This window comes from Canis lupus, chromosome 22 (genome assembly GCF_048164855.1).
Source record: "Canis lupus baileyi chromosome 22, mCanLup2.hap1, whole genome shotgun sequence".
Classification (NCBI taxonomy): domain Eukaryota; kingdom Metazoa; phylum Chordata; class Mammalia; order Carnivora; family Canidae; genus Canis; species Canis lupus.
The window spans coordinates 16,003,694-16,018,764 of record NC_132859.1 but is presented as its reverse complement, the minus strand read 5'-3'; the positions used below and the strand labels follow the sequence as shown (position 1 = coordinate 16,018,764).

Genomic DNA, 15,071 nt, shown 5'->3' with positions numbered 1-15,071 from the left:
CTTAGCCTGGAATCATAGTGGTAGCAAAAATAATTATAATAATAAGGATAAAGTCACAGGTAACATGGAGTGAGTATTCTCCACATGGCCAGCATGCTGCTGCAGGCTCTAGCGAGGGCTCTTATTCAGTCCTTGCAGCCCACTGGAAAGGGAGACATCACAGCAGGAGCTGGAGAGGCAGAAAAGCTAAAGGACATGCAAGGCATCAAAATCAAGTGTGCAGACTTCTGAACCCATGTTCTTGACCACCATATCATTCAGCCTAAACATAATGGTTGTGTTAAAAAAAAAAAAAAAAAAAAAGCGTGGTGAGTACAAAGTGGCTCACACTCCTTCCCATGGCAACAGGACCAAGACCCCTGATCACACTGTGTCACAGCTGTCTGTCTACTTGTCGGCTCTGAGCTACCTCAGTTCAGGGACTGTACTGATTCACATCTACACCACCAGTGCCTAGCAGGGGTCTTGGCACATGGTTGGTACTCAATAAATGGCTCATAGGTTAATGGATGGATGAATGCATGAATGAATTCATTGATCCACACCAAATCTGGCCTTCTGTGCTCAGGAAACTTCCCTGCTAACAGCCCCCCTGTTCTCATTTCCCTAAATTCCCACAGTACTTTCTCCTTGTTCATTGCACCTTGTTGTGTCACATGCAACATTTTTTGTCTGTCGGTTACTGATGCCTTCACCTCTGCAAGACCCTTCAGGGGCAGGGATGGCATTTGGCCCTTCTTTTCCGGAGTCACCTCCTGGAAGGTTGGCTGAGATTGCTGAGTAAATACATTGAGCAGTTCATCCTGACCCAGGAGCAGAAAACAGAAGGTGAGGACACCCACCCTGTAAGGAATAAATAACCCTTTGTTCTTTCTGGCCCCCCTACCCTGCAGGAGCCTCCTCTGGCATCATCGACCTCTTGCCGTCCCCCAGTGCTGCCACCAACTGGACAGCAGGACTGCTCGTGGACAGCAGCGAGATGATCTTCAAGTTTGATGGCAGACAAGGTGCCAAGATCCCCGATGGGATTGTGCCCAAGAACCTGACAGACCAGTTCACCATCACCATGTGGATGAAACATGGCCCCAGCCCTGGTGTGAGAGCCGAGAAGGAAACTATCCTCTGCAACTCAGACAAGACTGGTGAGTCTGCCCGTTACATCCCAGCTGGTTAGGCACAGACACAGCCACAGACAATGTGGATGAAAAGCAAGAGCATGATGGCATCCTGGGAAAATACTCTTGTCTCTGGTCTTCTGGCTGCTGAGTTTTTCTGGGCTTGGGGTAGAGCGGGACCAGGGAAGAGGCACAGACACAAAGAATGCAAAATCTTGGACTAGTTGCTTTCAAACCGGGTTCTTTAGAACCCCAGCCTCCCCAGAGGCAACTTAGAGCTGTGACCCATGCGGTGGGAGTTGGGGGGCAGGGGGACTTCATTCTTACTTCAAAGCACTTCTACCTTCACGATGCTGTATGTAGTAAGATGTCCAAAAGTTTATTTTCAATGAAAGGGTCATGGTAATTTTCAAAATCACTGTCAAACATAATACCGGTAGCTAACTTCTATTACGTGTTTTCCCCATGCTGAGCCTGCGCAAGGCAGTTCACAGCTTGGGGGTTCAAAGCACTCCACCACTTCCTGGCTGTGTGATACTGGGCAAGTTGTTTAACCTCTCTGTGCCTCGCTTTCCCCCTCTATAAAATGGACATATAATCTACCTCATAGGGCTTTTATCAGGATTAGATGACTTAATGCGCGTGTAGAGCTTTAGAACCGTGCCTGACACAGGGCAGGTGCCATCTGCGTTAGATATTACTATTCTAGACTGTTTCTCAGATCTCTACAATTTTAGGAAAGCATGATTGTACTTCTCATTTTAAGGATAAAGAAACATCCCTGAGAGGTTAATAACTTGTCCCAAGTTATATAGCCAGTAAGGATCAGAACTGAAACGCAAGCTCAGATCCAGCTAACTCCAATCCTGCGCACTTGTCACCACACCCCACATGCGCACACGGACACACATGCAGGCATACACATGTGCCTGTGCACACACACACACAAGCACACACATACACACAAATATTTAGATATACAAATTTTACAATTCTATCTTAAATTATAATTCTGCAATTCCCTATTTCAAGCACTACTTTTCTTAAAAATACCCAAAATAAATAATATCCCCAGCAGATACTGCAGTGAGAAGGCAGGATAGAGTGGCTCACAGCTCAGCCTCTGCGGCTGGACACCCAAAGTTCATTTCTCAGCCTTTTCATTCTCAGGTGTGATCTTTGAGGAGTAGCTAATGTCTCTGAGCCTCAGTTCCCCCATATGTAAAATGGGGGAAATAAACATGAAATAATGCATGAAATCACTCAGCATCAGATATAAAATCAGTGCTCAGTTTATTTACTTGATGGTGTTACTATCATATTACTTCTGGTTTTATTCCACATTATGCTACTCCTAGGACTCCACATTTTCAATTGCAATCACTCCTTACAATCTATGTTAGCACATTTTTTCAGATGTAGAAACTGAGAGAGTTGCCCAGCTTTCCCTAGACGTAAAGTAAGTCTGTCCGAACGGTTATGACAAGGATCAGTTTTTCTGGGACCTTCATTCAGGAAGGACCCTGCAGATATGCATGAGATCACACAGAGGTTTGGGACTGGGTTCAGAGCTCAGCGATCGTCCAGGTCACAATCTCAGGAATCACCCCGCAGCCCGGTCCTTGCAGCGCCTGGCAAGGTGCTCCCATCATAATCCAGGGCCCTGCATCAATGAGAAAATGGCTTAGGGCTGAACATACCAAGGCAAAGCAGCATGGGCTGGGGTTCAAGGCCAGATACATAGAGTCCTTTCTGCAATGTATCACATACCCCTGGGAGGCAGATCACACAGATGTGAATGTTCTTGCTTACAGAAGAGGAAGTTAAAATATGAAAGGTGGAGTGGCTGGCCTGGGGAACACAGCCAATTACCCAGAGAAACAAGATTGGATCGGGTCCTGGGCCCAGGATCCAGACCCATGCTCTGATGACCAGTGGTTCTCAACCATGCTACACAGCAGAAAACTCTGGCACGCTTGTAAAAAAGCAAAGATGCCAGGGCCCCACCCCAGTGCAGGAAGTCGGAGTTTTTAGGGAACTTTTTGTGCAGCTCTGGCTTAACCCACCACCTTAAATGATGATGCTTCATTGTCACCCAAGCAGTCTACCCCACAGGCATGTCAGCACCTGGAGGCAGCTTACCTGGCGCTTTTCCACTGTGGTCATGGCACAGAGCCACACCTTGTAAGCAGCTCAGCCCCAGCACAAAGAAGATGGGGAAGGTTCCTCTAACTTCTTTGACTAAAAAAAAAGAAATCTGTAACACCTTCTTGCCCTAAATTTAAAAAATATCAGGAATAAACTAAGGCTTTATTAGGCTTTTATATATCAGAAACATCTTTTCAAGACATGTTTATATCAGACAACCTGAAAAACACAGAGTATAAAGGAGAATACACCAATCCCCTAAAGCCCTAATACCTAAAGATATTTTCTGATTACATTTGGCATATTTCATTACCAAATAAAATCTCATTTTTATTTCTATGCATATGTAGAATGTCCTTAACAATTCTCACTATTTTTATAATGCATGTGATACCATTATGTTCCCTGTTTCTTTTATGTAACATTATATCCAGATCATTTCTCTTCGTGATAAAATATTCTTTAAAGATATGGATTACATAACAATCCAAGATTGTGTCATGGGGCTTTATTATTTCATTTATCTGGCTTCTTTTTGTTAAACATTTAACTACTCCAAAGAACACAAGGGTCATGAAAAGAAATGAAGCGGATTTCTGAGTGTACCCTGTCCCTAGCCCACTAAATAAACCAGTGACCCCACTGTGGGTGGTGACTCTAGGAATCCAGATTAACAAAGGGAGAGGGAGGGAGAATTTTCCTAAGCTAAAAGATGCTCCAGAACTCCATTCATTCCTCTCATTCCACTTCCTCACTCACAATCTCTCCTGACTCCAAATAAAAAGAAGGGGGAAAAAGTCCTTCTTTCTATATTTTCCTGACAATAGATAATAGATAATGGAAATCAGTTGGGCAGTTGTGAGGGGAACAAGAAATATTTGATAAAATCCCTATAATGAAGACTTGGGCATTTTATCAGGCCCAAGGCTGAGTGGCCACCCAGACATTGGCCCAGGGCAACCCTGCCACACTGGCAACCGCTTTGCACATACTTCCTCACTGTATCAATTAAGATGCTTTCAGTTATAAGAAACAGGAAATATAGATCAAGCTGATATCAGATGATCCACGAAATCAAAATAATAAAGAGAAGTTAAGAGTTTTTGTAACTGAAAATGTCCAGAGCTATGACAGCTTCAGGCAAAATATGATCAAGGGCTTGGCTCTTTTCTCTGCAATTTCTCAGATCTGCCCCCATATATGTATCGATTTCATGTTATTAGCAAATATGGTTGCAGCAGCTCCATGCATCCTGGTTATATACTACAACTTCTAGAGAGAGAACATCTCTTCTATTTTCTTTCTGATAAAAGAGAGTTCTTTTTTGGACTCACTCAGGAAAGCTCCTGAATCTCTGGCTTGAACTGAATTGCTTTCCTGAGAGAAGGCCTGTGGCCAAGAGAATAGCCTGCATTGCGTGACTTGGGCCTGGGCCCTGAACCAATCGCCATGGCATGGAGGCCAACCAGAGCCCAGGGATTGGTATTGATTCCTCACACTCACACCTCAAGGTTTATACAGGATGCACAAAAATCAATCTCCCTGTCCTATTCCCATGATGCATTAGGATAATCTGGCATCCCTGTCATGGGATGTTTCCATAGGTATGGAAACTGAGGCTCTAAGAGACTAAAGAATTCTCCCAGAATCATGGAGAGCTACAACTCCACCCAAAGCCTGTCTGACTGCTAAGGCCCATGTTCTTTCTACAAGGGCACATCACCTGCTCATCCATCCGTCATTTATGGAGCATGCGCCTTGTAGTAGATTTCGTGTATGCTACTATGTAGTATAGATGTGAGTTCTCTGAGTATTGGTCAAAGAACAGCTCCTCCCTGGCAGTAGCTGTTATCTTGTGGCTGCAGGACTTCATGCCTGGGACCCACGATGTGAGATTTCCTAAGCAGAAAAGGAAGTATTGGTATCGGAGGCGGGAAACATCCCATCCATTGTGTATGGGGAGAGGTATTTATTCATTGCCTTTGAAGGACACAGAACTATGACTAATGCTGAAAAATCAACCTGCCCCCTCCTCCTAGCAACTACAAATGGAGCCACTTCCTCTAACTGCACACAATAAGGTCGAGAACGAGACCTGCTCTGTGGTCACCATTGTCAAGCCTGATGAAATGAAACAAAAGGCCAGCACTCTAGGAGGAACCAGCTGTGTTAAAGGAGCCGGGGGTAGCTGACGTGATTGTCAGAGAGCCCCCTTAACCCTCCTAGAAGTATTTGTACAAACAAAACAAAACAAAACTCATTAACGCTACATAATTTTTATCCTGGGCCTGATGCGGTGTCTGAGTATAAGTCAGGCTGGTATTTAAAGTCCAAATGGCTTCTCTGCAGAAGTTTTGCTGTGGGTTTTCTTGAATCTTCCTCTTCCATTTCAGTGAGCTCCCCCATGCATCTAGAACATTCATTACATCTGATAATAAAAGGGGAAACTGCCATGCCCATCCCTTTCCCCCTGGATGGTGTGCTCAGTGATGTCGGGGAAGACTCCCCTGGCAGAGACTGATGCAGGGATACTATAACCACTCCGCTCCTCTTTCTGCTTTTCAGAAATGAATCGGCATCACTACGCCCTGTACTTGCACAACTGCCGCCTCGTCTTCCTCTTGCGCAAGGACTTCGACCAGGCGGACACCTTCCGCCCCGCAGAGTTCCACTGGAAGCTGGACCAGGTATGGCACTCACCTCACCCCTCACCCCAGCCCACCCCTTTGCGGGGTGGTAGGTGTGCCCCAGTGATGACAGAGAGGAGGCACGTCAAGGTTCTGCTCGCTGCTGAGTTTGGGAAACATCAGCTCAGGGAGCCACACAGCATCTTAAAGTCAAGATAAAAACTGCCGCCCTAAAGACCAGCTGGGGGTGGGAAGGCCACACTTCCCAGCCGGGACCCCTGCCAGGTGGTGGACCTGCCAGTACATGAATCTTGTCCATTTGCTCCACGTTGAGCTCCCGGGAAGCTGGTTCTCTTGACCCCCAGGCCCAGTTTGTGATCTTTGTTAGCACATCTTTATAGCATAAGTGCCCGTGTCTCCTCTTTGATGCTTTGTCATCTCCTTTGGGTGATGGTGCAGCCTTGCCAGGCTGAAAACAAGCGGGGTGGGGGGAGCTGAGGACCTGTAAGTAAACAGTGTCACAGTGCACTGCAAGCGGTGCACATTCTTTTCTGAAGTGCAAAAGTCTATGACTCACACCAGAGCCTCCTGACTTGTGATCACAAAGGTCACTACTTGTGTCATATTTGTCAATGACAAATGAAGTGTCTGCTCTGAGCGAAAAGCTTTGAAGTGTCTGTTTCCAAGGGCTGTGCAGGGCCGCGATTATGAAGGTGGCCGTCACTTCTCTGGGTGGCTGTGCCACTGAGGAAATATCTTTGCAGCAGGCCTAGAGTTGGCCTTCACTTAGACTTGAACTGTGGGGTGGGGGTGGGGGGGTAGAGGGGAAGGCACATGTGAATTTTTAAAAATGGTTGTCAGCTATCCAGGGGGAGAAGGCCAGCAGACAGGCAAGGAGACTGAAGAAGGAGTCTGCTTAATGAAGCTGGTGAGATGATGCTCATTCAAATTGCGGTCTTCCTGTCTGGTACCCCACCCATATTCTCAGTGCTTCTGGGGACCTCAGGCTTCTTTCCTCCCCCTAAAACTTATGGTGTGTGCTACCTGCATCACCTTGTGTAGAGCTGAATGTTCCAGAATCCTTTGCCTTCTCTCTCTTTCTTATGGGCATCTCCCCAGGCCCCAGTAGGGCTGGTTTCAGAGAGTGTTACTGGGAAGCGTTCCAGAAGGAACTCATTTACATTGAGATCCAAATGATAGCTGCCCCCTTTCATCCACACAGAAGCACAGACATATGCTCTTTAAAAGCTAGATTCATTAACCTCAGGGAATCTCTCAATGCTGGAACTTCAGGCAACGTGACAAGGTCAAGGATGCCAAGCTGATGGAAAGATGTTTGAGGAGGCCCAGTGGCAATTGCCTGATCTATTCCCAGTAAATCCCATCCTGCTGGATCCTGGGGTTTTGCAAATATGGCATCTGGATTGGTATATGTTCCTCTGAATTAGGAATTCTGGGTATTGCAGAAATGGTGAAAGCTTGACATTGCTTATTTGATTTCCCGGCAACCTCTCAGCTACCTTCTAACGTGCCATATGGCTTATATGGGATATATTTAAATACATAATACGAATTGAGATGAATTAAAATAAATTCCATATTGTGAGGGGTTTTAATAAGAACACTGCTGTACTGGCCAGGATAATTACAGATGCCCTGCAGCATTTGCTAAGATGGGATTGAGAAGTACTGATACAGGCAAATGAAGTCACAGGGTTTGGAGTTAAAAATAGGTGAGGAAGGAATTCTGGCTCTATAGAAAAAGATATAATGACTCTAGGAATTCTGAAATCTGTTCCCAAAGTGGTGAATTTAAGGAGGGGCTGAGGCTCACTGAACACTTTCCAGATTACTCAGATCTCATTCATCGGCATCGGCTCTGTAACCAGGCTCACTCTCACATCTGCCCCGGGCCCCCGCCCAGTGGATGAAATGAGGCAGGGGACCACGGTCTCGTGACCTGCCCAAGGTCACACGGTGAACTGCAGCCTGGACCCGCCCTTTCCATTATGCTATCCTGCTGCTTTGGTGAGCTTGCTAATTTAAAATGTTTTCACGTCTCAGTTTTAAGGATCAGCATTATCACTGAGATGCAAAATGTTTATAGTCTTAATGAAACTCCATGAAACTGTGTCAAATCTTTGCTTTGCTCAAACTTTGTCTTCTCCTTTGTCTTAGTCGGCTGGGGCCGCCATAACAAAGTATCGCAGCCCATTGATTTCTCACAGTTCTGGGCTGGGAAGTCCATCCAAGATCAAGGTGCCAGCTGACGCAGTTCTCCAGTGAGGGCCCTCTTCCTGGCCTGTAGACAGCCGCCTTCTCACTGGCAGACAGAGAGAGAGAGAGAATGAGTGAGAGCTTGCATGCTAGGATACCTACCCGTTCCTCTTCTTATAAGGCCCTATGGGATTAGGGCCCCACCCTATGACCTCCTGTTTCTACAGTCACACTGGGGGGCAAATACTTCAAGTGATCAGAAGCCCCAGCCCCTTTGAAAGGAGACACAGTGGGTAGGATATAGGAAACCTCTGCCACACGCATACTAGCAATCCAGTGGTACACATAGACCAAGCCACAGACCTCTCTCTCCCTTACTCAGTTGTGTAGACAGAGCCTTCCAGAAGCTTCTTGGATGTAAATCACTTGGTATTCAGAAATGTACATACTTGATAACGTCTCCTCTCCAGGAAGCTACCCTGGGTCACCTCCCTGAGTAGCTTACCTCCCCCCCAGTGCTCCCCAGACTCCATACAGAACTCCATCCCAATGCTTACTGTACCCCAGTAGCCCATTTATCCTGCCTTTCTGATCACTTTGCGCTGAGCTCTGAGAGGGCAGTATTGAATTTTACTCTCTCCAGTTCCTAGTGCATATTAGAGCCCTGAGCACACAGTTGGTGCCCAGTAAATGTTTGCATAACTGCCAATGGATGTGAAGATCAAAAAAAGGGAGAGATGACATGTGGGAGGGAGAGAGGGAAAGAGAGAAGAAAACTCCAGAGGCCTTTTACAACCTCCTGGTGATTAATCGATCTTTTGATTCATTTTATGGAGCATTTTAAAATTATAAAATTTTGCCATTTTTTACTCTGTGGATCTCAAACGTTGCTTAGCCTTTATCTTAATACCTAATTCCAAAGATTTTACTGGATTTGCCAGCCAGTGGCTCTGTAATTATTGCAGAACTTTCTGGCCTTGGCCAGAAAGGATTCTAGCCAGTCTATTCTATTATGTGTATTCAAATTCCTGACCCACCTTGGAGCTCCCAGAAGCATAATAAATGTTCTAATACCTAACAGGGCTTCATCTATTTGTTTATTCAGCAGTTTATGCTGAACACAAACTATGTACCTGGCTCTGTGCTGGGTACGAGGGGTCACCTGCTAAAACAGAAGCCCCTACTGTATACAAGTACCCATGATCATGGGGCAAACACAGAAACAGTTTACATCTTATGCGATATGTGCTGGGGCAGAAGGCAAGGGACCAGGTGTAGGGAGTCTGTGGGAGCTCATTCTAGAGACACCTGACATGGACCTGAAAATAAGGGCCTGGAAAAGCCACTGAGAGGAGACATTGCCTGAACACAGTGCCAAGAACTCGGTGATAGGGAGCCAGGCAGCCAAGATGACAGAGATGTGAGCAGCACATCTAGCTTCAGGAGACTGGAGGTTTCCAATGTGGCAGACCACAGGGATGGGGCAGAAAGGGAATGCTTTGGCAGGTATTAGGATGCATATTTAGAGGAGCAGGTGTCGGTTAAATCCCAAGAGGCTTTTCATATCATATTATTGAGTTGGCACTTTATCCCCAGAAAAATGGACTATAGTTGAAGAACTTTGTCTTTCAAGGAGAATTTAGGGATGGGGAAATGTGAATAATGCTAGTATGATATTCATAAAATTTATCAAATTTAAGTAAATATAGCTCAGGCCAGGTATTCAATAGAGCCAGTGGCAGAGGCTGCGTTAGAACCAGGGGCTCCCCTTTCTTTCCTCCATGGCCAGGCCAGGAGCTCAAGCACTCGGCAGATGTTGCTCAGGGGCATCGAAACCAGGGTATGATATGCACAGAGCTCTTCAGGTGTGTGTCTGGGGAGGGAGGCAGTTGCCACAGAGGAGCTGCAGGTCTCCAGCAACCCACCCCTCTGCCCCACACCTCAGAAAGCCTTTGCCAGGGTGGACAGACTGCATTGGTAAGTCCATTATCAAGCAGCTCCAGGAAATGTCCTGACAATCCAGTGCACCTCACTAACAGGATCCTAATGATGAGGAGGATGTCATTTTAATGGGATTTTTACTCATGATCTGCTAAATGCAAATCCCTCGAGCCTTCAGCCGGTCATGTGCAAACCCAGACAGGAGCAGAGAAGAACACCCAGCTGCCATCTCACACAAGAAGGGTTTATTAATTTGCAGCCCCTTCCGGCTTTAATATTATTTGGATATGGTTGACTCATTGTCACAAATTCTGATGATCTTCCCTTTGGATGTCCTGGTGGTCAGAGGGAAACCTGCTGATGTTTTACAGTGTGTTCCACTTATTGGAAGACACAGCTTAAGTGACAGCCTCAATCGACCAGCAAGAGAACAGGTGCCCCCAGATCATACAAAGAAAAAAATGCATCTCTGAAAAAACTGCAATAAGTGCAAGATGCTGAAGTGAGACTCACTCTGTTGGCCGTTGCTGTCTCTGTGCCTGAACTTGTGATAGGCACCAGAGAGAGAGAGAGAGAGAGAGAGAGGACTTGGCCCTGCCCTGGGGAAGCTCATGGCCCTGCCCACTTATAGACTCTAAAGAGCATGCTCCTGCAGGAGCCGGAACTCTAGTGATTAGGGGTGCAGAGAATGAGGGAAGATACCTGGCTGGGTGAAGGTGGGTCCTCACTGAAGACTCAGCCACCACATGGATCTACACCATGGGAGAATCCAGGCCTGGGGCTACCTTTCCAACTGTTCAGAAGTTAGAATCAGATTTTTATGTAAAGTCTCCCAATTTTCTCATTTAAAAGCCTACATCATCAGCCTCAGCAAATGTTCTACAGTGTACCTCTATACTCTGGTCACCAGTTTGAGGCTACCGATAAAAAAACAACAAATTTCCCTGATTTCCACACAGGAAAAACCACACCATAACACGTCTATTTGAGAGATGTAGATCTTCTTAAACGAGGCCCACGTGTTCTTTTTTTTTTTTTTTTATTTACAATAGTCATACAGAGAGAGAGAGAGAGAGAGGCAGAGACACAGGCAGAGGGAGAAGCAGGCTCCATACACCAGGAGCCCGATGTGGGATTCGATCCCAGGTCTCCAGGATCGTGCTCTGAGCCAAAGGCAGGCACTAAACTGCTGTGCCACCCAGGGATCCCGGCCCACGTGTTCTTTGAAAGCCCTTCCTGTTCTAGTACCAGCGCCCTCCATCCAAGAAGAGTGCTGGGCTTCCGGGGCAGGGGCAGGCGAGTATGTCCTCCCACACAGGGGGGCAGGGGCGAGTGGGGCAGGAGCCCTAGACCCAGGCCCCTGGGGTGGTGGTCTCCCCTTCCTCTTCCATGACTGAGACAGGAAGGCACAGGCCCAGGTCTCCGCAGGAATAACGCCAGGGCCGGGATTTGAACCAAATGCTCCCATTTGTCTTGGGCTGGAGCCTCTGCTGGTCAGATCCTTTCTTCTTGCATGGAATTCTGAAGCTCCTGCAGGAAGCTGCAAGTGAATAAATCTTTATCCCTAGTGGGGATGAATGTCAGAACGACATAGTCAGTTTGCCCACATCTGCTCTTCCAGCCACACTGGGAGTCACATGGCTTAGTTCAATCATTATTATAGCCAAGTGCCAAGGAGTTAATTGGAGAATGGTTAGTCCAGTCCAGACCAGTGCTCTTAATGAGCAGAATCATCGGGCTTTGTCAGCACTCTAATTCCGCCGCTCAAGACTAATTCTTGGATGCATTAGCTGTTTTCTCCAATGCAGTGGCCGCCCCCTCACCGTCCTGCCCACACGCCAGCCTTCAGTGACACGTGTGTTCCTTTAGGAACATGTGTCCTAAACAGGGGGAAGAGTGTCCAGAACCTCTTTTAGGCGGAATCCCAAATGACTTTTTTCTAAGATGCCAACTTGCAAGGTTGTTCTGAATGAAAAATGGATGTGGCGAGGGTCACAATTACTCTCCCTCGTCTTTCTCTTGCTAATATATAAGGGCCCCAGAGGAGCCCTTCTCTTAGAGCCCCTCTCCCTGCCTCTTACCATCTTCTAGACCTCTGCAGAGAGCTGGCTTCCGTGGCTTCATGGTGATGGCAGAGGAGGGTCCTCACACCCACAGGGACATTCTTGGTCCTCTCAGGTTGGGCCTGTGCAGTGACTGTGGATTCTCTACTCTCTGGAAAGGTGACTTCTGACACAGTTAGTACGTTTGTTCTGTTTCCTTTCGAGAGGGTACAACACGCTGGTAGCTGCTAGCATCCATTCTATTGCCTGAGCCACATTCCCTCCACTGGAAGCCCCATTCATGGAGGCCTTTCAGCCTGGCCTGGGTCCCTGCTGCACTTCTGGCCCCGACCACCACCGAACACCACATGCCATACTCAGCGGGGCTCCTTAGTTCCCCTGTTGGCCACTTGCCACAGATAGAGTAATGACTCCCAAAGATGCACAGCTCCTAATCTTTGAATCTTGTGAATATCTTATCTCCCATGACAAAAGGGTGGTTAAATTAAAGATCCTAAAATAGAGGGATTGTCCAGATGGGTCTGATGCAATCACAAGGGGCCTTATAGGACGGAGACAGGAGGATAAAAATCAGAGAAGATGTGACAAAGGAAGCAGAGCTCAGAGAGACTGCCACATTCCTTGGCTCAAGGAATGTGGCAGTCTCTCTGAGCTAAAAAAGAGAGAGAGAGAGGGAGAAATAGATTCTGTACTAGAGCTTCCAGAAGGACTGCAGCTCATTGAAACTCATTTCAGACTTCTGACCTCCAAATCTGTAAGGTAATAAATCTGTGCTGTTTTAAGTTACCAAGTCTGTGGTGATTTGTTCTAGCAGCAAAGGGAAACTAGTACCTCACTCATGAGCCTTGGGGAGACCCAGAGCTGCCCCAGGCTCGTAGACGCAGCCCCCCACCCCCACAGCTTATTGAGGTGACCCTGGGCTGGGGTTTCCAGGCAGACCCAGAGACTCTGCTGAGCCCTGTGAATGGTGCCTCTGTCCCCTCAGAAAGTGTGGCCCTAGGAGGGAAGGAGGGAGGCAGGGAGGGAGGGAGGGAGGACTAGGCACTGTCCTAATGCTCCTCATCAATGGCCTGCTCCTCACTTCCCAGCAAGCTTGCTTCCCACAAGCCCCTTGTGGAGGACCTCCAAGGGGCAGATTTAGCCTTTCCTTCTGCTCAACACCATATTCTTCTTCTAACTTAAAGTGCTGCCCCCGCCCACCAGCCATTATGTGGAAAAGCTACCTTCTCTGCTTTCAGGGAAGAAGCTCTGAGCACTCTGCTTGGTTCTGGAAATGCTAAAGCAAACCTAGAAAATCCTCTCTCTTGACAGAAGCTCACCTGGAAGCTGGAAGTTGACAAAGCTGGTACACCAGTGAGATTCTCTAGATAGTACCTGTCCTGCCCCCAGACATAGTCATCAGCTTCACTGGAAGGTCCCCTCCTTGCCCATCTCACTCTTCCCACTTCTTCTTTCCTTCCCCCGGAACCACCTCCCCGATGAACTCTCTGCTTCACTCACCCCTGCAGCACAGGGAAAATCTCTGATCTGTAGAGAGAAACTAGGACACAGCACCTGCTGGTATCTCTGGGAAGAAAGGGGTGTCTGCTGAGTTCCCAAGGCAGAACCATGACCAGACGGAGGAAATTACCAAGAGACCGGATGAAGTTCGGATTAGTGCTGCCAAACATTAATGAGTGGATTGTCTACCTAACCAACGATGAGATCTGATGACAAGCACATCATTCCATCAGTGTCTTGCTGTGGACATGGCGTCCACAAACTCGCTGAGGGTTATTGTAGGCTTATTTATCAATATGTCCTGAGCCATTTGCTTCAAGAGCTGATTTCTGAGGGCTTTCTTGGGTTTCCATTACCCAAAAATTCTCTTTACTTTTTCTTCTGAAGATTCTGTACCAGGGGAGAAGCCTAATGCTTATCGAATCCAGAGAGCTACTGGAATGTCATTCTCTCCTCTGCCACAGTCTCACTGGCTTCCTCTACCCTACTCCCTCATCTGGGCTGGAGGTGGAAGGCTATACAACTGTTACATTTAAGCTAATCAGAGATGCTAAGAATTCTATTAGCATTCCATTCCCCCCCCCTTTGCTGGCAGACCTGGCTCTTCTCTGGTCTTTCTTCCCCCATGAGCAGCTGCTTAGCAATTCCTTTTGCTCCCACGAAATGATTATTTGTGTCCTGACCTGTACATCTGCCCAGAGGCAATGGATGCATTTTTTTTCAGTAGACATCCCATAATAGATATTTAAAGTCAGTGTCTCTCATTTCACTGTTAAAAAGAAGAAATAATGTCAACACAATTAAAAATGCCTAGTAAATCAAACCACCTTTTCAATAATAAATTAAGGTGCTTGAGCCTTGGGGTAGTCCCATTTGGAAGCAACATTAACTCAGTCACTACACTGGCTGCGCTGTGCTCCTATCTTTCCAGGCCGCTTCAGGGATTGATGCCAGTGGGAGGGGAGGGAGACTCCTCCTTGGCATCAAACCCAAATGTCTGCATTCATTATAGGAAAGTTATTTTTCTCTGTCACTTCCACACTATGGAAGGACAAGAAATTGACAAAGCTGAATGCTAATATAAAATGGCAAATTCTAATGCTAACCCCTCATTTAAGAGAAATGAGGTAAAGGCACTGGTCACTGTGAGGTCCCTATGGAATGAGAGGAGAATTTGAACCAGCATTACTTCGCTGCTTACTTGTGCCAGGCACTTTCTTTTAATTCTAATAAAAATCTTGCAGTTCAGGCATACCATCCAGGTTACAGATGAAGAATGGGAGAGATAGCAGGGTGCTTTCCACATCTCTTACCTAATAAATGGAAAAAACCTGAAATATAACCTTAAAACACACATACTCCAAGAGGGCAAAAGGCACCATTACTGACTTGGAAGAGTTTACAACCTTAGTGAACACCCAAGATGACAAGAATGAACCAATATCCATGCTGATAACTAA

The 15,071-nt window shown here is 46.8% G+C and overlaps 1 protein-coding gene across 2 annotated transcripts in view; it reads left to right on the top strand.

The window, feature by feature from the left end:
- CLSTN2 (calsyntenin 2) overlaps positions 1-15,071 on the top strand; it is a 613,123-nt gene that overhangs the window by 512,914 nt on the left and 85,138 nt on the right. For both annotated transcript variants that reach the window (XM_072792507.1, XM_072792508.1), the window contains exons 7-8: positions 894-1,142; positions 5,829-5,950. In XM_072792507.1, the coding sequence (XP_072648608.1) occupies positions 894-1,142; positions 5,829-5,950 (371 nt within the window). The remainder of the gene's footprint in view (positions 1-893; positions 1,143-5,828; positions 5,951-15,071) is intronic.